Consider the following 26,872-nt stretch of genomic DNA (forward strand, 5'->3'; position numbering starts at 1 on the left):
CTTCATCTTTCATCACTTCCTCCATATCCAGCAATTTGCAAACCAATTTACTAAAGTTGCTGATGTAAGCCTCTAGATCTCCACCCTCTGCCATCTTGAAGTTATACCACTGCCGCTTCAAATGTATGCGATTTTCAGAGAATTTTTTCATATAAACATCATCTAACTTCGCCCATAACTTAGCCGCAATTTTCTCCCTCATGACGTTGTAGAGAACCTCATCCGTGAGACATAAACGGACCGATGATAAAACTTTCTTATCAAGAGTATTCCATTCATCATCAGTCATAGTAGACTTTCGCTCCTCAAGAGTATCATCTTCGCCTTACTTGATTAAGGAACTCATCATCTTGATCTTCCATAACTCAAAATTATTTTTCCCTGAGTACTTCTCAATTTCATACCTAGTGCTTCCCATTGATGTTAATCCCTCAGATTCAGATCTGTGCCCCAACGATTGCTCTGATACCACTTGTTGGGATTTTGGCCTGCGAAATCACATAGATTTATATCTAAGATAACAATACAATGACACCAAGCAAACACAAGAAAACACACAGATTTAATGTGAAAAACCCTTTCGGGAAAAAAAAACCATGGCACAAAGCGACAGAATTCCACTATGAAAGCATCAATTACAAAGAGAGAGGACTTACTCGATTCGAACAACCTTAAATCTCACCCTTGCTACACCCTTTGATAACCCTAAAACCCTTTAGAATACCTTTAGGAAGCCTTAGAATACCTTAGAATAGCCTTAGGGACCCCTATTTATAGTTTAGGAAACTCTACTTACGCGCCTAGTCTGGAAAAGTCTGGAAACCGCCTCAAATTTACGCAGTCCGTGCAGGATCTGCGTAACCTCGACTGGTCGAGCAGCTCGGACACCTAAAACCTGTGCTCGCTAGACTTCGAGTCAAGATGGCCTCGACTAGCCTAGCGACCCGCTTGACCGGTCGAGCAGTCCACTCGACCAGTCGAGCAACCCAGAAGATTTAAGACATTTTCTCTGACAACAAACCGTTCATCATGTGGTCCCCACCATCCTCCAATGTGGGTCGTTCATCAATGGTGCTTTTATAGTGTGGAAAAGTAATGAGTATAATTTTTCTTTACTTTCTTATTTGACTTTTGATTTATGAGCTATAATTCTTACTTAAACAAACCCCTGTAAATGATAATAATAACTCACTTACTTTGCATTTCATAGGACCGAACATGCCCATAGAGAAATGATACTTGAATGCCACTAGGGTTTTACCACCCTGATCCTAGCTCAAGTAGTAGATTGAGTGAAAGATACCTTGTTTCAACACTGAGGTCTTGGTATCGAACCCTTATGGGGGTGGCTAACAGTGAAGTGTGAACTGACAGTGGGGTGTACTAACAAGCTAAATAATAATAATAATAATAATAAAGAATGCCAATTAAGGTTTTGATATACTTTTTTTCTTCACCTAAAGCCATGGTTAGGTGAGTCAAAGCATTTTTATTAATCAACCATTTAACCAGTGACTCGGTTCGAGGCTCACCAGTGCAGCGTCGAGTCGATAGAGTTGACTAGCCGACTTGACAAGCCCTAGTGAGTCAAAACTAAGTCTTAGTTGTTAGTGAGTTTCTTAGTGCCAAAATAATACGCTAAATTCATGTGTGTTGTTACGGGACATGCCCGGATTATAGCCACTGGATATGGAGTCAGTTTTTAATGATGGTTATTGAGTTATCTATCATTATCAACATTTTTATTGATTCTGTTCTTAAAGATTTCAAAGATACCATATTGATACTATAACTTATGTTGGGATATTTCAAAAAATAAAGAGTTAAAAAAAAAAAAAAGAAAAAAAAAAAAGGAAAAAAGAAGAAGAAGAAGAAGAAGAAAAAAGAGGGGGAAAAAAAAATCTTTGTTTTGAAAAGTTACATTTTTAAATATTTTTTTGCTAGTCACAAGAAGAAGAATTTTAACGTGTTTATATAAGTCCTTTTATCTTTTTAGTGTTTTGAATTGGTGCAATCCTATGCACAAGCCTGTATGTGCAACCAAAGCCAATCCTGTGGAAAAGCTAGCCCAAAAATCAATTAACTAGGCATGTTCACACATATACTTGTGCGTAAGAGGAGGGGGGAATAGGTCCCATAGGCTCTTATGTTGTAATAGATGTCTTAAATCGAGTCTATTAATGGCTCTGTCGATGTCATCGATATTTTCTAGATTTTATTCAATTGGTCATCAAATTAACTGGGCACTTTTTCGATGTCATCGATGAGTGTTCGATGCCATCGACAGGATTAGTTCAATGTCATTGAGAATTTCTAGAAAATCATGTTTTGTCTCTGAACAGTTAAGGTGTTAGTTCAATGCCCTTGAAGGATTAATTTTGATACCATCTATGAGTGTTCGATAGCATCGACATATTCTGCACGGATTTTTCATAAAGCTGTGAATTTGCGAGATTTGTTTCCGATTTCGTTTGGTATTCTTTCCAAGGCTATATATATGGGTGTAAACGGGATTTAGAGGTATTCTAAGGTTTTCTAAATTGCCCTTGGGTTTCAAATGGTATAGCAAAGAAGAGATTCGAGGTTATTCAAATCGGGTAAGCTCTTTCTCTTTGTAATTTTTGCTTTCATAGTATTCATTTGTCGCTTTGTGCCATGGTTTTTTGCCGAAAGAATTTTTTCATGTTAAATCGTTGTGTTCTCTTTGTATTTGCTCCATGCTATTGGATTGCTATCATAAATTCATCTTTGTGTGCTTCCACGGTCCCCCAAGATCCTATTCCATTCACATCAAATCTTTAGAGTGACCAAGAGTGGGCGGTAAGAATATAATTTTTTTTTTAATTACCTAAATACCATCTCGCAAGTTTAATATCCCTTTAAACATCCTTATAAATCTCAAAGTTACGACTTTTCTTCAACTAATTTCATAGACAAGATTGTCCTTACCTACTTATGTTATATACAGTAATGATGTCCAATTCATGAGTATCTATAGCGCATGTCCTTTGCCAATAACCACTTAAACTATGGTGGATCACTCTAGTCTAGATGAATATCATAATGGTTGAGTGGACAATCTCAAATCTTGGTTATTACATGTTTTATATGTGGACTATTCATCTATTTGATGGTAATAAAAGTACAGTTAGAATCATCTATTTGAGGCACGTTTTTAAAGTTTTTTTTTTTTTTTTTAGATTATTAAAATTGAGTTTATCACAACAAATTCATGTCAATGGTAATTATAGATAAGACTTGTGCCCGGATGAAGGATGGTTTCACACGTATGACACATCAACACGTTTTGAAAACTTGGTACATGTGGTGTATGTGTAGTGTTTTAAAATGCACAACAACGGGAAGAGAGAAGGAAGATGTCTCTCTCAAAGGGCTTCTTCTCATATATATTTGCAAGGTGGAGGGAAGTAGAATGGTCTTTTCAAAAGTTCTCCTGGTTGCTTGAAGAGGAGGGATTTATTTATTTATTTCCAAAGGCTGTGTGCGTATGAAAGAGATCAGGATATGTTTACTGTATGTTCATGGACGTTGCATCTCTTATATCTTGTAATCTTTGTTTGTGCTACTGAATTTTTTTGCTGCAGCTTCCTCATGAATGTATTTACAATGCGATGAACCATGTATATCTTGTATTTATTTCTATATTCATTTTCATATATGCCCTAATATATAGTGATGGATAATTTACAGTGTCTTCTTACGATCACCTACACGCTTGTTAAAGCACTTCCTCAAGTGGAAGCCTAGTTGTTTCAAAGGATTGGTGAGAGCAAGCTCTTTATTTTCAAAGCAACATAAATCATATCCATGAACCCTATCTTTGATGATCCAAACCATTTATCTGTCAATCCGCCAATGATGGGCCACGGCCAAGGAACTTCATCTTATAGGATGATAACCATCCAATTGGTGGTATAATGAGTCTGTCAAGCAACAAATGAGTAATGTTTCATATTTAATAGGTTAAAATCCTTCTAATTTCATCTATGAGAATACATCATTGGGCTATGTTGCAACTACGCCAACTTATCAAAGGGTTGGGATCAACCACGTAACCACGCATGCAGGATGATCAACAGCAACTTTGATTTTCAAAAAAGAAAAGGAAAAAGATGAATAAAAAGTAGTAGATTTGTTGGGTTAGAATAAAGAGTAAACTAAAGACGCCTCTTAGATTTAAAAAAAAAAGCTTTTTTGACTAATACAAGCATTTATTCTGCAATTTACTTTAGAAATTTTTTCTTTAAGATTCTAATAAAAAAGTATGATTTCTAAAGGTGCAAGAATCCTATTTCGAGGTGGGAGTGTTTTATTCCTCCTATAGAAATCATCGAATCTATTTGTAGTGCTTTGCAAATACCGGTATCTTGCATGGACAAGAGGTACCATGCATCTCTCGCATGTCGGGTTTGCAGAGAAGTAGATGAGCTTCAAATTGCTTTTCTCAAAGACAGTATTTGCTTCCACTACGAATCAAGCCAGGGCTTGCAATTGAGTTACTAGCAATACATCTCTAGGATAATGAATCTTAAATCTCTATCATCAATTTTCAACTTGTAGTGTCAGTAGGACCCTAAACACCTCTTAGCAACTAAAAATCGTTGGAAATTGTAAGTTTGTCTACTTCCGTTGCATAAGCAATGCAATCAAAACAACCAAAAATACAATAAGAAAATGGAAGAATGGGAAAATGTGATTGATACAATGAAATAAAATGGGAAAATACGATCAAAACAATGAAAATAAAATGGGAAAATGGAAGGTGCAAAGTGCTCTTGTGCCCAAGGGCTTGCCAGCCATTGTGCATTTGCCTTTTACAAGTCTCCTTTTTGGTATTCTAAAATCATGGCTATATTGAAGATGTTAACCTTTATATGAAAGTTTCGTTTCTGATTCATATCGGACGTGGGACTCAACATTTACATTTCAATTTGGGAAAATCCAAATGAACTAAAAGAAAAGGGAGAAATTTTCTAAAAATCAAGGAATTTTAACATCCTCGACAATCACCCTCTGATCCTTCCTTACAGTGTGATGTAGATACGACAAGATCCAGACCATTCATTTAGCAGGTGCAAAAGTGAACGGGTCAGTTGTAGTAACATTCCCAATTCAGGCAGGATTTTCTCACCCGCAGCTTTACCTTTGATTTTTAATTTTTATTTCCTGTGCAAATGAACAGAGTTTACTTGCAATAAGGGAAGTTAGCACAGAAGCTCATTGGCCATCATCTTTATCCAGGAAACTCAACAAAAACCCACTCACAATCCGTCTCGCAATCGCGTTGGGAATGCAACGACAGAGCCGACCGTCAATGTATGCAACCATACCCGACAAGAGAAATTTACCAACACCCCATCTCAGGTCAAGCTTCGATGGGTTCTCCATAGAGGATGCAAGGACAATCTCCTTACCCTCAACTTCGCCTTCCGATTTCCTCTTCCATTTAATGCCAGCTGTTAATTTACCTGCTTGCTTCCGAAGAATGCGAATAGCAAAGCTCACAAACAGGTGTTCACATAAAGTCAACACTGTTGGCCCAATTTTCCACTCCTGCGAAATGTTATAGAAGGGTAATGAAAATGAAATTAAAGCAAAACTGTGGAAGCATGCAGGAGTGGGACTGTGTGTCGGTTCACAGCTTGAAATTCAAGGTTAAGGATCCTTACTCTTGCTCGGGTGGTGGACTCTCAGGAGTTTCCACACCGTTCGAGCATCCATAGGTGGAGAAATTCCACCAGCGTGAGTGTGTGGGGGTGTGTAAAAAAAGAAAGAAAAAAAGAAAGAAAAAAGAAAGTTTAATTCCTTAGTTCTTTGAACATAAAACTGGTATGAATCAATGCAAGATATCCATGAGAACTGTCTTTCAAGTGGGTCCTTGCATGGATGGCCCACAGCTAAAAATCACACAAATGGCATGATCATAGCCATCTGACAAGTGACCTTCAAACTGACAGTAAAAAACTGTCAATGGTCTACATTCAATGGAGAAAAGAGTGGTAAACTGATGGGCTACGATCATAGTCAGTGAGCCACAAATGGGATGACCGTAGCCATCTGATCAGTGGCCTTCAAGCTGACAGTAAAAAACTCTTAATGGTCTACATTCAGTGGGGTAAGTGCAGTAGAGAGCTTACACTTTCTCCTCGAAGATGGCGCAGAGGATGTGAAGCCAGTGAGGAATCTCCTTTCAATAGTGCCTTGCTCACAAGAAAGCTCTTCACGTTTTCCACAATCTCGTCTATCAGGGAGCTGTTTGGGGGAAGGTTTTTGAGGAGTACCTGTCATCCATGGTCAGCCAATACAGTTATTACTCACCACCGCAAGACGAGGGCTTTCCCCCCCTTTTTCTATGAATTAAAAAATGTGTGCTAGATCTCATGGAAATTTTGTGGGACCATGTTGATGGAAGTAGATCTGTCAATCTCAGTTCATTAACATTTTCAATTTCTGAATGATGTTTTCTCAAGATCGAGCACTAGCTTCAACATGTTATGAAAATTTGATTGTCCTTTCAATAGCTAAAGAATAAATACGCATTTATATATAAGGAATGGACCCCAAAAACCCTCATGCAACCCGGTTAACATGTGAAACATCTGAACCATGCATAGGGTCCACCCCACAATGAAGATCATATTGGTGCATAAATCAGGAGGTCAGCTAATCCGGAAGGCACATCATATGAAAACAAATTGAATAGTTCAAATAAGACCTGTAAATATGTGGCCCACCTGATAGGTGGACTTGCCTGATTTTTGTGGCAGGTCACATTCATGGTGGGGCCCACCTTATGCATGGCTCAGATGTTCCATGTACATGACAGTTTGAAACATAAGCTGCATTACATGTGAAAGTCATGTGCAATGGGTTGTAGATTATCATTCCCCTATATTTATATGCAGGAGGCTTGTGACTACATCTCCTTTATTTATTTATTTTTATTTTTTTTTGAAAGATGAGAATTTTATTGAAAAAGAAACAGCAAAACAACAAAAAAATAGAAAAAAACAGAAGAAAGCAAAGAATAGAAACCACCAAACAGAACATACAACTGCAAATCAGAGAAACAAACGCTACCCCAGAGCAGCGAGACCCCCAAACCCCAAAAAGCAACTATGGAGCTCAATCTCAGAGGAGAACTAAGACCCTGGAGAACACTCCGTGGCGGAAATGGACAAATTCCTAAAGCAACGGTTGTTGCGTTCAGCCCAGATAGCCAAAATCACTGCTAGGAGGATAATCCTCCACTTCATTTTGCCATGCGCACGTCTTGACTCTGCGTGCCAAGAACTGAACAAGTCGTCTATAGAGTTCAGCATGACCCAGGAGACCCCTGCGAGTCAGAGAACAGTACTCATGCAGGACAGTGAAACTAAAGAAGCATGATGTTACCATATTCCTTATAGGAACAAGGTCTTTCAGGTTGAAAATCGAACCATGGGATTTGAACCCATATGGAGAACCTAAAAGGCTGCATTTTCTTCATATGGAAAGCCCCATTTCTTCAGTATGCATGGCCAACCTGATGAATGGAGCATGCTGGTCTGCTCATGTGGTGGGCCACACGCATGTTCAATGTGGACTCATAACAACTTTCTTAAACCGTCATTTTCTTCAATATGTGTGTGGTCCATCCAATGTATAAGGGTGGCAATGGGCTGGGATTGGCCCTGGCCTTAATCTGGTTGAGAAGGCCCTCACCCTGGCCCTACTGGGGCCCAGCCACGCTAGGCCAAGGCTGGCCCTGTAAGGAAAAGCAATGACAAAATGGTGGTTCTTATATGTGTGCCTCAGTCACAATAAGGTTCATAAGGCCCTAGCCTCGGCCCTACAAGGCCAGGCTGTCCCTATTAAGGAAAAGCAACAAGAAAAAGGTGGGTCCCATGTGGATGCACGAACCTGCTGCCCCATGTGAGTCCCATGTGTGGATGCTCTACGGAAAAAAAATCAGCTGATTCCAAATTAGCATGTTGATAGGCAAGAAAAAAATTGACCAAATTTTTCTTAGTCGTCCATTTATTTCTAACACCAGGGCCCACCTTCCAAGTTGCAGGGCTGAGTCAGCTGACTTTTGGGCAAAAGCATCTATGTTGCAGGACCCTCAAGATGGATGATATAGATCTCACATTCTTGTGCAACACAAACCGGATCTCACACGATGTGCAACATGGCACAGTTGTTGGTGACTCGGCTGGGCCATTCATCATTGGCCTGGACCAAGCCGCCTGACCCATTGCCACCCTAATGTTGGCATGTGCCATGGCCTACTTGGATGGCTTGGATCACATTACCCATGGCCAGGCCCCGTGTGGCACATGTGAGACGAATGAGGTCAAGTGAGGTATTTTTGTTAATTTTGGAGTTTGGAGGGTATCTCTGTTTTCCTTCTTACATTAGTTAGTTGTTAGTTGCTAGTTAGGGAGTTATAAAGTTCATTAGAGTTAGTTTTGGGTCATTAGGATTTTCTTGAAAGTTAGTTACGGATTGTTGTAGAAGATCTATAGGTACCTTGCAAGAAGCATTTTAAGGGAGTTTGGGCTTTTGTAATAGAATCTAGAAGAGAGGATTTGCTTTTGTGTGTTCGAGAGCGCTTAGAGGCCAAATTCCCAAATCTTCCCTTCTTCCTTTTATATTTCTAAAGCAAGGCTCCTACAGATCCCACCAAAGCAAGCAAACTGGGTTACGTTATCGATGAACAAATTAGGATGGTCTGCTCATCTGGTGGACCACACAGGCATGTTGGCTGTGGAGTTTGAATAGCACCCGTAGTGTAGCAGTAGCACTCGTAGCGTATGTAGCGTAGCCTAGTGCATGTTGTGTTGTAGCGGACGTTATGCCCTTTTTAAATAATGGTAATTATATTTTGTATTTTGTACTTGACACTTTCAACCTATGGGATTTTAATTTCTTTCCGTAATTGTTACTTGTGGTTTCAATTAGACATTATTAATTATAGTTTGCTTAAAAAGTTATTGATGTGATAATAATTTGATTTGGTTTATGTATGTGAATTGGATTTTGATAAATGATTATTAATAACTTGTTTGAACATGCTTATACTTGAAAAAATAAATGATCTTTTAGGCATTTTTATATACTTATGTTTTTTTTTTCCTTTGCTATTTATTATATATTTTTTCTATTTTTAAATTTAAAAATAGAAGTATCATGTACTTTACACTACACGCTATGCTATTTACGTTACACACTACAAAGGGTTGGACGCTACACAACATGCTACCGCTATTTAAAACATTGTTGTGGACATATGACGAATTTCTTAAATCAGCCATTTCTTTAGTATGCATGACAATCAGATGAACAAGTCAGCCTAATTTTTTTTAATTTTTTTTTTAATATAATGGCATCTGCACAGTGGGGCCCACCGAATGAGCAAGTTGGATCACACATGAGTGTGCCATGTTGGCACATGCGAACCACAAGTGCATTGGCAGGTGCACTCATAGCCACACGAGGTTCTTCATGACCAAACGTCCGAAGAACAACCAATGTCAAAGGGGAATATATAGGATGATGTTTTGCAAAGAAACAAGTGGATTTTAATATGAAAGATGCAGCTATGTGAAAATCAAGTTCCCTAATAACATGATAGCTCCATTCAACTTTTGAACATCAAGATAATAGACAAGTGTTAGACTTCATTTCCCAGTTTGAAGGTATGTCTTTTTTGATGGGCTAAAAAAGACTTGAGTTGAAAATGCCTTACCTGGTCATCGATCACCCTTACTCTGAGATATTCTTGTTTATACATCACATCCAACATAGCCTGTAGGTACCCTTCAATATATAACTGCATTTTATCCAAATACAAACAAGTAAATTTAGAATTCAATAACCAATAAAAAAAAAAACCATGGTAAGAATAATTTTTGGATTACTTTTTATGAGGTGCGCTCGAGTGGTACCAGTACCAGTACCACCATAAGCTCACGATGGTACCGGGCATATATCAGGCCTACGTGATGTGTGAAGTTCATCCAACCCGTCCATCACATGCGTCACCTACTCACCTCGTATAACATGTGCCAAAAGTCAGCCTGATCCAAGTCTCAAGTGGACCATAACACAAGGAACAATGTGAGGTGGAACCACCAGTCCACCCTTGATTTACAAAGGGGCCCAACTGAATTCTGAACAGCATGATTTTCGCCCTGACCCTTCATCCAGACAAGATTAAGGGGTCTGAATGGCATGAAGTTCATATACACAACGTTGGGCCCTCCAAGCTAATCAAGGGTGGATGCTCCTTCCCAACTTTTTCCCTGCAAAATGTGGCCCACCTAATTCACAGATCAGCCTTATTTTAAGGCCCTGGAGGTTACATGTGCTAACACAAATAATGGATGGGTTTGATTTTATGCATGCATTATGTGGGTCACACAACTTCAGCAATGGTGGTACTAGTACCACTGGAGCGCACCACCTTTTTTTTTTTTTTCTTTAAAAATAAAAAATAAAAAAATCCATTTCAGCGTAATAGCTATAGAAACTTATCCGTATCTGGAGAATTTGTTCACTACTTCAATTGGTAGAGAAACAAAGTGTAGCCAAGAGTGGAGTTAATATCGGACAACACTAGAACACATTACCTCATCGACCCCCGGACTGCGATCAAGCTTAATCTTTCTATCCGGTCCACCCTCCATAACAGCAGTCCCCAACAGTGCTGGCTCCATAGCCAATTTCAGTATTCCTTGGTGGAAACCATTCACCTCAAGAACACAACAGTACCAATCAAAACATTAGATGTGGCTAAAGATGATTAAAAAGGATATTGCAGAAAGGGAGATGATACTGCATCCCCAAGTCTTGTATAATACACCTAGACAAGAAAGAAGTCATTTTCAATGCACCTCTCTCCTTTGCAGTTTCCTACCTTCTCCAAGAAACAACAAAATCCAACACAAGAAACGAAAAGGGAAAATTGGGTGTATTAGACAAAAACTTGGGGCATACAAATCAACCCTCCTATAGCAAGTAGCAAAATGGATGAATAGAAGTATCAGCAAGCTCACAAACAAGCAGTATTTACTAGACTATCAGTACCATGCCATTGAAACCACTTGTCTCTGCTCCTCTCACAATACTGTCTGATATCTCGGTAATGGCAGCAAAGAGTACATTGGACCCTGCTATCTTCATCTGCAGCACAAATATACAACTGATTATTTCTGCAAATTTCATTCAGTAGCACATCAACCCGATTACCGCTGCAAGTTTAGCAACACAAAACTTACAGTTTTTCCCAGGTCGCCAAAATAGCGCTTGGTCCCTGAAAAACCTTTTGTATTGATGCACTTACTGACGAACTTGAACATACCTATCCTCATCATTGAAAGCACAGATTAGTGCATAGGGCAGGAGGATAATCAAGCTTCTAAGTGTATTAACCCCAAATAAAAATGCAGGAATACAAAAGCCCCTCCACAGGCATTTGCACAAAGAGGTTTGAAGAGGATCTTTGTATCCCACACATGCCAACGTGGCCCATGCATGCAAGAACTGAGACATTCAATAGGTGGGACTGACAATTAATATGACCAGGCCCAAAAGATCAGCCTTGTCTTCTCATCAGGTGCACCACCCATGTATTTTGAATATAGGCTGTTGGTCATATCTTTTCATCCTTCCAAATTCTTAAGTGGCCCACCTGATGATTCAACTTGCCTTCTGTTGGGCATTCAGCCATCCCTACTGGATGAATGGCCCAACCTTGCACTTGTATCTGACAGAAATCTCACATCTCTTTGAATTTCTCAATATAATAAAATGCTCCCAATAGAGAACAAACTGTAGATCCCCACTCCAATGTAGGAACTTCAACAGCCGAAACACAATCTGAGTCTCGCTTATGTCAGTCTCAAATTAGAATTCCAAGCAAACTTAGGTTTTAGAACACCAGAACTTTTAACCAATTTCTTCTGATTTTACAAGAATCCTGTTTTGGCATGACCGCTTGCATGTTATCACCCAAATAAAAGCACTCAAAGAATTAGCTAGGAAATTTCTAGCAAATGGAATAAAATTAATACCCAAGGTGAGTCCTGGAAGATTAACTACGCCACTTGACGGATCAAAGAAAACATCGAGAGAGGAGGAAGCTGAGTCATCAAAAATAGAAGCAAAAGCTGGCGGAAGCAGCGGACTTCCTTTTGCAATGTAGATAGCCCTCATGGCATACCTAGGCAGTCATTTTATCAATGAAGCAAAATGTTTGAATCAGATATGAATGGATTACCGAACAAGGCAAGAACACGAACAGATAACATAATGAGCTTACCATGAGTAATGTTGTGCACATTTAATAACCAATTCTCGTGTTGTCACTAAAGCATGAGTGAGGAGGACACCATTAAGCTCTACCACCATTTTTTTTACGGTTGGGATCTACAAAGGACAGCAAAATAGAAAAGGCAACAAGGTAAGGAACCCTGCAAAGAGACTAGCAGGCACACACGCTCATAAATCGGAAGTTATGAACCACTCAAATAAAAGAAAATCTTGAAAACTTTACTAAGGCTTGTGTGAGACCTTTATAACATTATGCAATAAGGACCTCAGAGTCTCTTGGGCTGAACTGTAACTTGAGGATGGAGTCCCCGGAAGAAAGCTTGCTACAATCTTTTATAAACATACATAAATACAGGTCAGGTGGCCATTAACATTTTTGTAACCAAAGTAAACACATGCAAAATATAAAAAACGTGGGCAGGAAAAACTTGCATACAGTGCAAGAAAGGAAAAAACAGACCTTGATTGGGTGGATCTCAAAGTGCTTAAAGTAATATTGTTGGCTCTGTGTATTTGAATTATTGAGGGAGGTTCTCCAAAATGGTACAAGCCTCATGAGTGTCTCCTCATCAAGGTTCAGATCAATAGGCTGTGAACGATAAATTGCTTTCACTGGTGAGTACATTTGCAGATGACTAACTCAAACAGCAAGAATGTGTGTGAATATAAGTGTGTTTAGGGTTTACAAAATCCATCCAATTCTCAAATATTTTGAAGCTACCATTAAGAAAGAACATTAAGAGGGTTTGGAGCTTTAAGCTACGTATGCCATAGAGAGTACCTGTAGAACAATGGACGAGTACTGAACTTCTTTAACATTTGAAACAGTTGAACGTAGATTGAAGACAATAAACAAAACATTATCATTCATGTCATTATAATCTAATCGGTTTCTTCGAATCATTGCTGCAAATTGGGCCCCTTCCCATTTTTCATCCACATTCAGCGTCTGCAATGCATAGATATTTGGGCACCATTAGAAGCATATTGAAGAAGATGGATCCAGAAGAAGAACAAGTGCAACTTCGACCATTTCAGTTGTGACAAGCATACACATTTAGAGTTTCAAAATCCTTTCAAGGCATCTAAAGTAGTACCTGAACTCTGATCTGATTAAATTTATACTGGTCAGTAAAGATTGAGTCAAGAGTAATGTTCCCTAGTCTTGCAACCATGATTGTGGAATAAATTGATGCCTCGCTTCTGTCTACATCCTTCAGGAAGTAAAAGCATGTCGGTGAGAGAATGTTCAATACAGTAACATTTGTTCAACAGGACATCGATGGCTTATGCAACACCAAATTGTAAGATCAGAAAGCAGAACAGTTAGCCAATAAAAAACAATATCGCATTAATCCATTCAATATGAACTAATCTCATGCAACTCGTAGTTCACAGCTGCCAGTTCAAATTTCTAAAATAATAACTTGTGAGTTACATATCCTTCAAAAAAATATGAAAATTTGTGAATTATATATGATTGTCAGCATGAGGCGCTTTGGAGGAAGATAATTAGGTATAAATATGGGGACAGGGAGAAGGGTTGGAGCCCAGGTGAGGAGAGAGGAAGTCACGGGAGATCCATGGTGTCTAGAACATAGCCAATCTGGGAGACGCATGATATATATATATATATATATATACTTACAAGGAAAGCATGAAGAATGGTGTGGGGAACGAGGTATTCCGTATCGGTAACCGTGGCCGTAATGGTCACCACCATTACTGATACGGGTATCAACTGTTACGGCCGATACGGGGGCGCAACAGCTGTTACGACCACCGTAACGGTTGAAAATTTTCTTTTGCCCGAAAAATTCTGAAAAAATATTTAAAAAACCAAGAATAATGTAAATATTCCAAATATGTATTATTTTTTTTTAACATGTTTATTGTAGTGTAACGGTCTACTCTTTGGTGAGAGTGTTGTATCAGGCTGTCTAGTGAATTTGTGAACATGATTATATGTATCTAATGTTTACACATCACAATAAAGCATTAAAACTAGAAATAAGAAAATTTGCATAAATACTACATTTTCAATTTTTTGAAAAAAAAAAAAAAGCCCATCGGAGCTTCTATTCACTCAAATCACTTCAATCTACGATTTTAATATTAAAAACTATAGTAAGTGTGGTCGAAATCTATTGTAAAATGATCTAGAGAGTTTTTGGAATGAGAAAAGTAAAAAAAAGGAAGAGAAAAATGGATTTAAATAGAAAAAAAAAAAAGAAGAAAAAAAGTGGTTGTTTTTTGACTATTACGGGGGTAACGGTCATTATGCCCCATAACGGCCTTTATAGCTATCGTAACGGCCGATACGGTCCCAAAAAATTAACTACCTAACAGTCATGGCCGTTACCTATACGTATCGGCCTTTACGGGCGTATAGTAATGGATACGGAACACCTTGGTGGGGAAGGGAATGAATCTTTGGCACTTTCTTTTTAATCACATTTATAGAAAGGAAAGTAGAAAGGAGATATAGGTAGAGTGAGGCATGTGGAATATTATATTCCATAGAAATGTTGAGGAGATATTAGAGAATATTAATCTTCAACCAATGCGCAAAAGCTTTATTGTTAGGAATGGAGTAGATGGAAGGATATGGAAAAATAGACTCCAAATGCTCCCACCATCCTAGTCTCAAGAGAAGCCAATTTATTATCATAAAAAGGTAAAAAAAAAAAAAAAACTAAAGTTGAAGTTTCAATATGCATGATAGAATTTCTTACGGAGTGTAGGTAACGGAATGCTCATAATGTTCTCTCTATAAGTGCAATATGTATGTACTTCTAATAGAGGCTCTACTACATAGGCCAAAAGCAAACTCTTCCAAAAATGTTATTTCCAACCTACCAAGGAGCTGACCACAAAAAGCAAACTACCTTAAAATAACTATTAAAAAAACACTAAGCAGATCTTATTTTAATTCTTTGTTGCACGACTAAGTTTGTTTGAATTATTTTTGATATTATTGAAATATCTCCGATATTATCATTATCTCGAGCTTGGCGATACCAATAACATTGGTAGCCATACCGATAACACCGGTAGTATTAAAAATTGCAGACATCAGCAATGCATCGCTAAGTATCGCCAATGCCAATATTTTCAATTGTGTAAATTCCAGGAGTTGCTTGTATTGCCAATGTATCGATATCGCCAATGTATTGCCAATATTTTCAACTGTGTAATGACGCTTGTATCACAAGTGTATCAGCGATATTTCAATAATACCATCAATGTAGAGATATCACAACAAGTTTGTTTATTTAAAAAAATTCTATTTCAAAATTTTTTTATGAGTACATTGTTGTATGTTGTTTTCAATTTATCGTTGCAAATATTGATAATATCTCAATATTATCGTTATCGCAACAAGCTCGAAGGCCACAATCTTTTGTTTTCTTTCCAATTGTTGATGATTTCTTGGCAAAATATTGCGAGTTGTTGATATTCTGCAATATTGATGGATGTTTGGATGGATGGTTAGATGGGATCAATGGGATGGTTAGACTGTTTCTTATAACAACGCATGCTTTTAAGCCCCCATTAAATGGAAACTTATTGTGTATACATTCTTTTTGCAAATTTTTTATTTCTAAATATGCAAATATGTGTATTTTAGCATTTCTTGAAGTTTCACTTCTACCATTTTCCCATTTCTGATTATCGGGGATATTATCGATGATATCAATATTGTTTCTGTATCCTCGGCTAGCGAAACTTGTAGCGATACCGATACTTCAAACACTGTGCCACTCCCATAACCCCACTTCAAATAACACTTGAAACTCGCTCTCCTGCTCTGGCATCCTTTCTATTTGCTTACATTTTGAAACAAAAGCTTTCCTGCACTGGCACCCAAAGTTCTTGCTTCTTTGCTTCACACTGTGCAACTATATTTTAACTCCCAATGGTTCACAAAACCATCTCAAGCAGCTATAAGGTCTATTAGGTTTGCAATCGCGATTCGGGGAGAACATAGTTTGTGGAGTTTGGATAGCCATGAGTTTGTTAAATTCATGGCATTGATTCACTAGTTCAGAGAGTCAATTTGCCAAACTCATTATTCAGACTCGCTAAGTTTGCAAACTTGATAGCAAAACTTGTTTATAAGTGAATTTTGGCTAATTCCATACTTTTGAGCTCCAAACAACAATCGAATTTTCACAAATGCAAGGGTAGAACATTAAACCAGCAAATTTTTAAGAATTCAAGGTTGTTGATGATGATGGAGACAACTCCTTAAACCCTCCATGTTACCTTTCAACCCATGGCTCAGTGGTAGATAGAGTGTGTTTCAACATTGAGGTCATGGGTTTTAGCCATGATACCTTTCAAAAAATAAAATAAAATAAATAAATAAAAATCCTTCAACCCTCCACCTCATGGTGTGTGAAGCCATTAAATGAATCAGCAAAGGATTTCAAGGTTACACATTCAAATTTCAAAAGCCGTGCTTTTAAGGTGTTTCAGAGGATTGGTTAGGAATAAACAAGAGTCCCCTAGGTTGAAGTCAAAGAGAGAGTGGAAATCTTCAAAATTGGATTTCTGAAAAGAAAGAAAGAAAGAATGAATGAAAAGAAAAATGAGGGGAGGAGGAAATTATGTGGAGGCAAAATTGAACGCAATTTGGTTTAAGAAAAGGTGATAATAATACGAAATTTTGCCTGTGTTTGTACCAAAATCCATATAGACCAGATAAATGGTGCAAATTTAGCCATGTGGCACAGAAGATATTTGAGAAGCATGCATCAGGGATACTGGAATCGGCTCACCTTTTTTATGGTGCTTCGGCATTTTGGTTTTCTCCGGATAAAGGCAAGCAATTGTTCCAGCTACGTCAGTCCTAAAGCACATTATAAGCATACAACAAAGATAAGATCATGATCAATGAAATGTAACTGCTCTTTTCCCAGCCGGTTGCATGCGAAGGTGCCACGTGGACTGGAGGTTGTTCTTCTGTCACCCCCAAAAGCTATAAATAGCAAAAGCACATCCAAAGAAAAGACCCTCTCCGAATCTAAAACCCAATTACAAATCCAGTGCAACACTGTATATCTAGGTTTAGTTCTCCCTTGCTTAGTAGCAGCGGACCCTTGGTGTAAATCTTGTCTCAGTTAATCCCTGCACATACGCCAGGCCGACTCTTAATCGTAGATAACTGTAATTCCCTTCCATCTGCACCTGCGTGTCGGATCTAAAAGAAGACCTTAGCTTAGGAATCCATCTGCCTGCACTCATACGATGGGCCAACCTTAGTTGTCATCTTTGACATTGCCTATACCTTACCCATCAACACGCTGCTCTCGGAAGCACCCTGAAGCTTTCAACCAAGCCAATGATCCCGTTGTAGTGGTAAGTCACACGCCTTTTCCCACATCCATCTCTCTAATCATTTCCATTTCAACCATACAACTGTTGCACCTTTGAAAGTCCTTGAATTTTTTAGGCAAAAAAGAGCTCATTGAAGGAAGAGGCCCAACCTCCGTTAATTGTCTAGGTAACGAGCGCACGACAGCTGGCTGAATAGACGAATGGTCGAGCCTAGGACCGAACCTCACTCTATCTCGACACTAGAGGTCGGTGATCACAGTTTGAATCGGACCCAATCGGTTCTGGCACGTCCACAATCCACACACGTGTTCCATGTGGCCGAATTTGAGACCAATATACAAATTTTTTAAGAAGAACTACTATCTTAGCAGTGGATGGTAGAAGGGTGGAGGAGGTAGGAAATCTTTTTTAGTTGAATGGGTGGCTCCTTGATGGTGGAAGTTGATTCTTATAAATTCTTGCCTTTTATTTTCAATACTTATAAGAATGTGCTCCCTTTCTATGGATGTCAGTTATCATCAGGTCACTCAAATGGTACTTCTCAAAAAAAAAATAAAAAAATCAGGTCCTTGGTGAATTGTACAGCCGATTCCCTTATCGAGGGGTTCATCATTCCTCCATTTCTATCAGGGATTATCATCCATTGTCTTAATGGATACTTGTATATTTTCATCCCTTCTAACAAATTATCTTTTTATTAATCATGAGGGACTTCACCTGGGAGTTCTCCTAATAAAGAACTCCAGGCTTTGGAGTGTGGCCTTTAAGGGGAAAAGTTGATTCGTGAAGGAGGTTCTTTACAATGTTGGGGATGGTTCTTGCATCTAATTTCGAGACCTCTAGTGCAATGAAAGACCTTTGTGCCAAGAGTTTCTTACTATACAAGATCAGCACATTGAAGGATGCTAGTATTTCACAATGCTATAATGTCATGGGAGAAGTGGTTTGGGAGCCATTCTTTCAAAGAAATTGATTGAGACGAAGAAATTCACAAACTGATCTTCTTGCAAGAGCGGGCTTCAGAATTCATGCCTTTTGTTGAACAACAGGGATAACTAGAGATGGATCATTCAATCAAGTGGGAAACAGATTTCAGAGTATCGGTAACGCACTATATAGCACGCCCTTGCGATACGAAAATATTATGGGATCATTGGGAAATATCTTGTGTAACACGTAATGTATCGAGTCTGAGGGAAACATTGGGGAAATTTAGGAAAAAGGTGGAAATTTTCAGTCAAACTTTAGGAGATGTTAAAAGACACATCTAGGGGTGTACATAAACAGAGTTAGCTCGGTTAGCTTGCTTAACTCGACTCGACTCGAAAAAGCTCGATTCGACTCGGTTCGAAACTGAGTTCGAGCCAAGTTGAGCTGATTTTTTTAGCTTGAAAAAATTTCGAGCCGAGTTCAAGCTTGCCCGAGCTCGACTCGACTCGGATCGAACCCCAACTCGAATTGAACTCGGATTGAACCAATTCGATGACTTGGTTATGTTGATATTGATGTTGCTCAGCAAGTGTTTGATGAAATGACTCAACAAAGTGTTAACTGGTGGCAAGGAAGGTATGGATATGAAACAAATACTTTTGTCTTGATTTTTATGTTGTCTATTGAGTGTTTGACGAAAAACATGTAAACTGATGATGCTGCTTTAGATTCCGTGAGAAATTGAAGGTGCACTCCACGTGTTTGAGAAAATGCCGCAGAGGCTCAAACTGGCTCGAGCTGCTGACCAAGCCGAGACGAGCTAGCCAGTCAGGCTCGAGGACCGAGCTGAGCTGAGTTCGAGCTGGGGTTAGCTAGTGGCTGAGCCGAGTCGAGTTGTGCCAAGCTCAACTTGGTTTGACTCATGTACACCCCTAGACACATCATTACACTCTTAGAACCAAGGTGTCAAAAAACAGTTACATAATGGCCATTCGGTAGCAATGGCAACCTTTATGCATTATGGGGTTGTAACGGGCGTTATGGAGAAAAAGCCTATAACAGCCATTACGGGTTTAATACAGTTTTTTTTTTTTAGGGTTTAGGGTTTTTGTTAGGCGCATAACACCCGTTCCAGCCCATATTGTAACGGTAACGACAGTGGCCGTTATGACTGTTGTTACCATTATTGAATACCTTAGAACTCAAACATTAGAGGAAAAAATGCACTATAGTTTTCCATTGCTTAAAGGAGAAATCTCGGACAAAACTATGCTCCAAAAACCCTCTCCGGTCGCCATTTCCCCCCTAAAACTATGTTTTGATGTGGAAAAAAAAAATCAAGTTGAGTCGTTAAAAACACAACTACAAAAAGAATCATCCATAAGGAAAAAGGGCAAAAAAAAAAAAATCTGATCTCGCTAACTTACCCTGGTTTTGAGTCGAAATATCAGCATCCAAATATTAATGATATTCACCCAAAAGAGTTGTTCTAGAGATTTAATGGCAGGGTGATCGTGTGGCCGTTAGGTCTTAAAATTTTTGAAGGGTGTTGTTCTGAGGTCCTTCTCACTCCATGGGTTGTAGTTTTGGGTTTGTTTGGGAGAGGATGAATTTTTATCATCCGACGTGCCTTTGTTGTGTTCCCATCTTTTCTCTGTTTTTAATAAAATTGCAGTTACCATTGAAAAAATAATAATAAAGAAGAAAAAATATGAGAAAATGGCTAACTGATCAGGAGCAAACTGAAAACCAGTTAGACTGCACCAATGCAGGATTTTTAAAAAAAGGTAAATTGACAAAGTTGACAACAATGATCTGACAAGCATGGTACATTATGGTATAACATTTCACCCAAAGTATGGAGATGACGTGAACGGTGAACCCTAGTGCTATCTGAAAATCTCTTTGGCTGCATCAAAGAAGAGTAGAAGTTTCAAATCTTTAAATATGTTGATGAAATCCTATGCAGTGTTAATAATGAAGTGCAGAAAAACACAAAAACTAGTGGGATAACCATGTTTTGAGCACTGGGATACAATACTTGTTTTCAGAGAAGGTGCTGAGAAACACAGCCCACAAAATACAATATTCAAACTCCTAAGCCTAGATGATAACTAAATGCTTGAAAATCACTGAAAGTTGCCTGCACAAGCTAGTACAGCTCCCAACCAAAACATTGTGGTTCATGGGAGATGTGAAAGCACTCGAAAATCCAGAGATATTGCATCAACATTCTATTATCCAGTCAACACCAATTACATTCATAAGCACCAAAGAAAATGTAACCAATAACACAGAAGGACCACATTAACCACGCAAGTTCAATCCCAACTGAAATAATTGAAAGCATGGATCCTAAATTTCATGAATAAAATCCACAGATCTAAATGGCTATCTCCAGAATAGTGCATTTAGACCAAGTGATACACCCCAATATATATATAAACAAGTTGTTTTGCATAAAAATGTAAACAATTCACTAGTAGGAATCTGAGATTAGGCATCAAAATCAGGTAAACTTACATTAGAACAGGCCTTTGTTATTGTCATAATCTTTTCTTCTTCTTTTTCTTTCTTTTTTCTTTTTTCTTTTTTTTTTTGCAGGAGGGGGGGGGGTTGGTTTATTGGCACAATCATGTGATATAGAAGAAGAAACTAACCTGCTTTCCCTTCTCAAGTAAGTGAATTGCAAAAGATGAGACTCTAAACTGAATCTTCATACAGGGCTGCATCACTTTTACTTCCTTGCGATTATCAGCAAATTCACATATTCGTAATACTCGTGTCGAACCATCTGTGTATACCTCATATCCGACCTTTAGCATTTCCAATCCATGTGATTCATCAAAATTCATTCCTCTTTTATCTCCCGATTTCTTATCAAAGGACAAATGCAATGCCAACCCTCTAGTTTGCCTTGTTTTAATGAAAGGCTTCCATGCACACACCTTATCTATGTTTATTTCACGCCATAAATGCGTCCCTACAAAGGCAAACAAAAGAATCAGTAAAATTCCACCCATACAGTAAGAAAACCATCAAATATGAGATCATCATCATCATCTAAGCCTTATACCAATTAATCGGGATTGGCTATCAAACATGAGACCTGAAAATAAAAATAAAAATCATCATCCGATTATGCTAGGTGAGACTAAATCGCTCCAATAATAGTAGCAAGCCTGTGAGAAAGTGTCATGGGGCATCTATACAGTGTTTGGGTGCAACAGTAACTGTGTGTGTGTATGGGTGGGTGGGTGCACACACACATGGATATATACACATTCAAGGGCCATTTAGAGCGAGATCTACATCATGGACTGCCAGATCGTGGGAATGTGTGATTAATAACTGCAAGGATGGAATAATGTGCTTTAATAACTCCAATCCAGCTGATTATGTCGCGGAGAGAGCTAGATTGTTAATTGTAGAATGGGCGGTTAACGTAGATAAACTAAAGGGTTATAATCTGCAGTTCTTAGTTTCTTAATAGTCTGCATAGCCTCCTCGGCGGTGCAGGCAACCTGCCTTGTTTTCTCCTTTTCCTTTAATATATTGACTTTTCAACAAAAAAATAAAATGCTAGGACCCTCGATGATAAACAGTCTGGGATGGCACACATATGGACACAAGTCACAACCAGGACACCCGATTGGGAAACACAATCCATGTGCGCATACTTATGGAAGAGTTTACATGTGGAACATGGAGGAACTATTTTATTTGTCTATTTTACAGGAGATATAGGCAAGTGATTGGTGTAGAAATTCTCCCCACAGAATACAGCGAATTCAACTAGAAGCTACCATTTATAACTATATATGTGCCTAGATGGTTTTGGAAACTAAGTTTTTGCAATCTTTTCCATACAAATAAACACCAATCGAAGGCATCTTAGTTTCAAACGGGTTATCGCATGTGGACACTATCAGACAAAACAATACCATTCGAGTATTGTGATCAAGCTCTTGTGGGCGTCAAATGTCAATCTAACCATCAACCAATATCCAGTGTATCGAAAGGTAAGTATGATAACTTGTTTATTGTCTCTTTGTAGGAATCAACAGTGATAGATGAGATTTTCAGTGTAATTCTGTCCATCGGATATGCAGTGTATCTAACAACAACCCTAATTGCTAAAATGCACATAGTTGCATGGTTGATACACTTGCACACATTGCAGTTAACAAGCAAAATGTTAAGGATAATGGCCAATCATGGGCGGACCCAAGTAAGTGTTATGCTGGGCATCCATTGGTTGATCCATGTGTCTCCTGTTTAAGGTAACTGTCATAGCCAATCTCTCTCTAAATCACCTTGGTGATAAAATGACACGACAAAAGTCAGAGAACTAAACAGTTGGCCTTCCGAGGATGAACAAATCATGACATAATTACCATGGAATAAAATATTCTTCAACTAAATATACACTATATTTTGTCACACACAGCAAAATCCGGTAAACAACTAGGATAATATACACAGAGAACTCAAGATAATGAAATGTAGCTTCTTGTCAACTTCCTTTTTTTTTTTTTTCTTTTTTGACGGATGGCAACTTTATCAAAGAGGTGCAAAGCCCAACAAAACAGAAAAAGCTACAAAACGGGACAAAAAGGACTAACAAGAAAACAAAAGAAACGAAATAAAATTACTCGGGCTACACCCCTCCCCATTCAGTTACATAAGCCATAGCTTTAGAAAAAACACCCCATGAAGAACCACTTTTATCCTGGAAGCATCTATTGTTTCTTTCGAGCCATATAGTCCATAGACCAGCCAAAAAGAAGAGTCTCCATCTTCTCCTAGCATCCAAGACCAGCCCTCCATCGTGCCATTGGACAAAAAAGTCAGCAAGTGTTTCCGGCAATACCCAGCTAACACCAAAATGACCCAGCACACTATTCCATGTCTCTCGAGAAAGGACACTGAATAAATAAATGATTTACTGATTCCTAATCTCTCTAGCATAAATAGCATGCATTGACAATGATAAAACTCCTACTCTGCAGATTATCAACAGTTAGTACTTTATTCCAACCCACGAGCCAAGCAAATGCTGCCACCTTTGATGGGGCTCTATAGAACCAAATAGGGAAAGTATGCGCCTTGGCCACTTTGGATATGACCTTTTAGACATAGATAAAATGGTTTGACTGAGAACTTGCTGGATTTCGAATGAAGCAAATATAATGAGTCAGACCTACCTAGAAGTGACACTCCTGAACGCTGCTGAAGCAATGTCAATGGCTCATCAAACTCTTCCTCATGGAGATCTCTTCTACATGAAAGGGAGCAAGCTCCCCTCAAGGAATCAAAACAGGAAGCAACCGAAGAATCCAGATCTGAAGAATCCCCCCGGCGGGCTTACAAACGTCCTCCCATTTCATTAGATGATATTTCTTCTTGGATCCCCTGCCTTGCCACGAAAAATCCCTACGAAGTTTTTCCAACTTCGAAACTATTCCTTTTGGGGTACTTAAACAAGGACATGAAATACAATGGGAGGTTAGATAGGAACGTTATAATGAGAAGAATTCTACCATCCAAGGATAGGACTCTACTCTTCCAAGACGATAACCTTTTCTTGAATCGCTCTATAATTCGATGCCATAGTGACTTGCTTAGCTTTCTAATGCATAATGGGAGACCTAGGTAAGTGGATGAGAAGGAACCCACCTTGCACCCAAACACTTGAGCAGCGACTTCCACTTCCTCTTTCGGCAATCCAATACCCGATAATTCAAAATTTTGAAGGTTTACCGAAAGAACTGATACTATTTCAAAACAGAAAATGGCCTTCCGGAGATTATCAACTTGAATGGCATTTGCATCGCAAAATAGTATCGTATCGTCCGTGAACTGAAGATGTGATACCTGAAAGTCCCTTCTATCAACCTTGAAATCACGATCATGGTTTTGGATGATGGTATTGGCCGCCGTATCGGCCCTGCGGAAAAGTGATACGATATGGAATCGTGTATTGGAATCAGGGCCATATTGGCCTACATCGGTCAGAATTTTTTTGAAGCAAAAATATATGAAAAAATATCAGAAAAAATAGGGGGAAAATGAGATATTCATGAATCTATCGTCTTTTTTTTTGTGTGTGTGTTTTGACCATGTATTCAATGGTGTATCAGACCATTCTTTGATGAGAATGTTGTCTGTCGATTTGACTTGTTGAAGGTCAACTAAATGGGCCCTAATTGAACATAAATTAAACATGATTTAGTGAACAATGGCCCATTACATTTGAAATACAACAAAAAGAAAATGAAAATATAAAAAAGAAAGTGAAGGTTTACCCGTCTTTCCGATCTTTCCCGTAATGGTCCACTTCGCTTCGATTTGTTGAATCCCATTCAAATCATTTGTTTTGATCCCAAAATAAGTCTAGATCTAGCCTAAAATGAGTTTTTAAGATTCTTCCATGGTTTAAATGAAAAGAAGAAGAGGATACATGAGTGATTTTTTTTTTTTAAATTTAAATTTGGGGTTTTATGGGCGCATTGGCCTGTATAGGCACCGATACGGGCTATATCGGCTGATACAGACCAATACAGTCCAACCGATTCCGATACCGCAGATATAACCCCATATCACATATTGTATCGAGCCGATACGGACACGATACGCCCATATTGGCCGATACAATACCGATTTTTAGAATCATGACCGCGATATAAACATTCGTAAACCCCTTTAGATGGCATCCTACTAAGAGTTTCAGCCATCACCACAAAAAGGAAAGAGGAAAGTGGATCTCCTTGCCTTAGCCCCCTAGGTGATTTACAGAAACCTTGGGGTGAGCCAATAATTAGGGTAGAGAATTTAGTTGAGCTTACGCATTCCATAATCCAGCTCTTCCATTTCATTCCACAACCTATCTGACCCAATAAGTAGTCTAGAAATGCCTAGTTCACATGATCATAAGCCTTTTCCAAATCTAGCTTGCCCACTACTCTACTAATACCTTCCTTGTGACACGAATTAATAATTTCATTGGCTATCAAAGAACTTTCCAAAATTGGCCTACCTTCCACAAATGCCCCTTGCTCTTTAGATATCAAGCCATCCAACGCAGCTCTGAATCTAAAAGCCAATATCTTTGTGAGGACCTTATAGGGGGAGCTAATGAGACTTATCGGTCGAAAGTCTTTTGACGCTTTCCACTCATTCCTTCTTCAGAATAAGTATTATAAATGTTGCACCCAACTCTGTGGCTAGCTTATCGTTGATGCTAAATTCCCCGCAAAATGCCACCAAATCAGACCTTAAAGTTTCCTAGAATATTTGAAAGAAAGCTAGTGGAAATCCATCTAGGCCCGAAGCCTTATCCCTACCAAAGTTTTTATGAATGATATGATTTCCTCCTCCGATATCTCCTTTTCCGACGAGGTTGCCTCACTGTCGGACAAAGCTGCAAAATCGAGTTGATCTAGTTTCCATCTTCGCACACTTGGATCTGACAACAATTTATTATAATAAGACACTATTGCTCCACAAACCTGCGCTTTACCTTCAAATCGGATCCCGTCCTCCATTACTGACTCAATTCTATTCACACGAGCTCTAGCACTCACATAATCGTGGAAGAACTTGGTATTATTATCCCCCTCCTTTAGCCAAGTCACTCTTGATCATTGTTTCCACTTTTATTTCTTCTTCCTTTAGAAAATTGTTGTACTGATGCATGGCATTTGATCTAACTATTTGGATGCGGGAGATTATTAATAGATTAATCAGAGTGAATCAAATATGATAACATGCTAACCTACCATTATTAAAAGAGTACTAAAGTGGCAATAAAATTCAGTTTTATGTTAAATTCACAATCTCACACAAGCATGAATCATGTAAGCATGAAAACTCAAGGCCCAATGGGGGATTGGAACCCCCTACATTAGCATGGGCAAGGTTCTAAATCAATGGGCAGATATGGCGCACTTCTAGGGTAGAAAATTTATGGATTTAGGAATTAGGGTTAGGAAATTTGGGGATCTGGGAATTAAGGTTTGTAGGGAAATAGAGTTTTGAGGGCTATAGATTGGTTTAAGGTTGTAGGCTTAGGGATAGGGGTTTTAAAGGGGAAAAGGAATAGGAATCAAGAGGGAAAGAGAGGGAGGGGTTGGCCGTACGGATGGCCGTACGACACACCTATATGGACGTATGGTCTTGAGTTGATCCATATGGTCATATGGCTTTGACTGTGGTTAGGCTTAAGTGGGTTTTGCATGGGATGGGAATGGGTTTTGGGTGA

At 38.7% G+C, this 26,872-nt stretch overlaps 1 protein-coding gene across 8 annotated transcripts in view; it reads right to left on the bottom strand.

The window, feature by feature from the left end:
* Positions 1–4,847: 4,847 nt before the first annotated feature.
* The window catches only part of LOC131218589 (uncharacterized), an 88,962-nt gene continuing 66,937 nt past the window's right edge, over positions 4,848–26,872 (bottom strand). For 4 of the 8 annotated variants that reach the window (XM_058213213.1, XM_058213215.1, XM_058213214.1 and 1 more), the window contains 13 exons: positions 21,270–21,592; positions 13,434–13,550; positions 13,118–13,285; positions 12,797–12,925; positions 12,577–12,666; positions 12,326–12,432; positions 12,078–12,226; positions 11,283–11,365; positions 11,092–11,187; positions 10,635–10,757; positions 9,752–9,835; positions 6,159–6,302; positions 4,848–5,574 (listed from right to left, as the gene is read on the bottom strand). In XM_058213213.1, coding sequence (XP_058069196.1) covers positions 5,239–5,574; positions 6,159–6,302; positions 9,752–9,835; positions 10,635–10,757; positions 11,092–11,187; positions 11,283–11,365; positions 12,078–12,226; positions 12,326–12,432; positions 12,577–12,666; positions 12,797–12,925; positions 13,118–13,285; positions 13,434–13,550; positions 21,270–21,592 — 1,949 coding nt within the window. In that variant the 3' untranslated portion in view covers positions 4,848–5,238. Of the gene's footprint in view, positions 5,575–6,158; positions 6,303–9,751; positions 9,836–10,634; positions 10,922–11,091; positions 11,188–11,282; positions 11,366–12,077; positions 12,227–12,325; positions 12,433–12,576; positions 12,667–12,796; positions 12,926–13,117; positions 13,286–13,433; positions 13,551–20,460; positions 20,519–21,269; positions 21,593–26,872 lie in introns of those variants that run through there. The other 4 variants (XM_058213216.1, XR_009157780.1, XM_058213220.1 and 1 more) reach the window with 4 other exon arrangements.

The sequence above is a fragment of the Magnolia sinica genome, chromosome 11 (assembly GCF_029962835.1).
Source record: "Magnolia sinica isolate HGM2019 chromosome 11, MsV1, whole genome shotgun sequence".
NCBI lineage: Eukaryota > Viridiplantae > Streptophyta > Magnoliopsida > Magnoliales > Magnoliaceae > Magnolia > Magnolia sinica.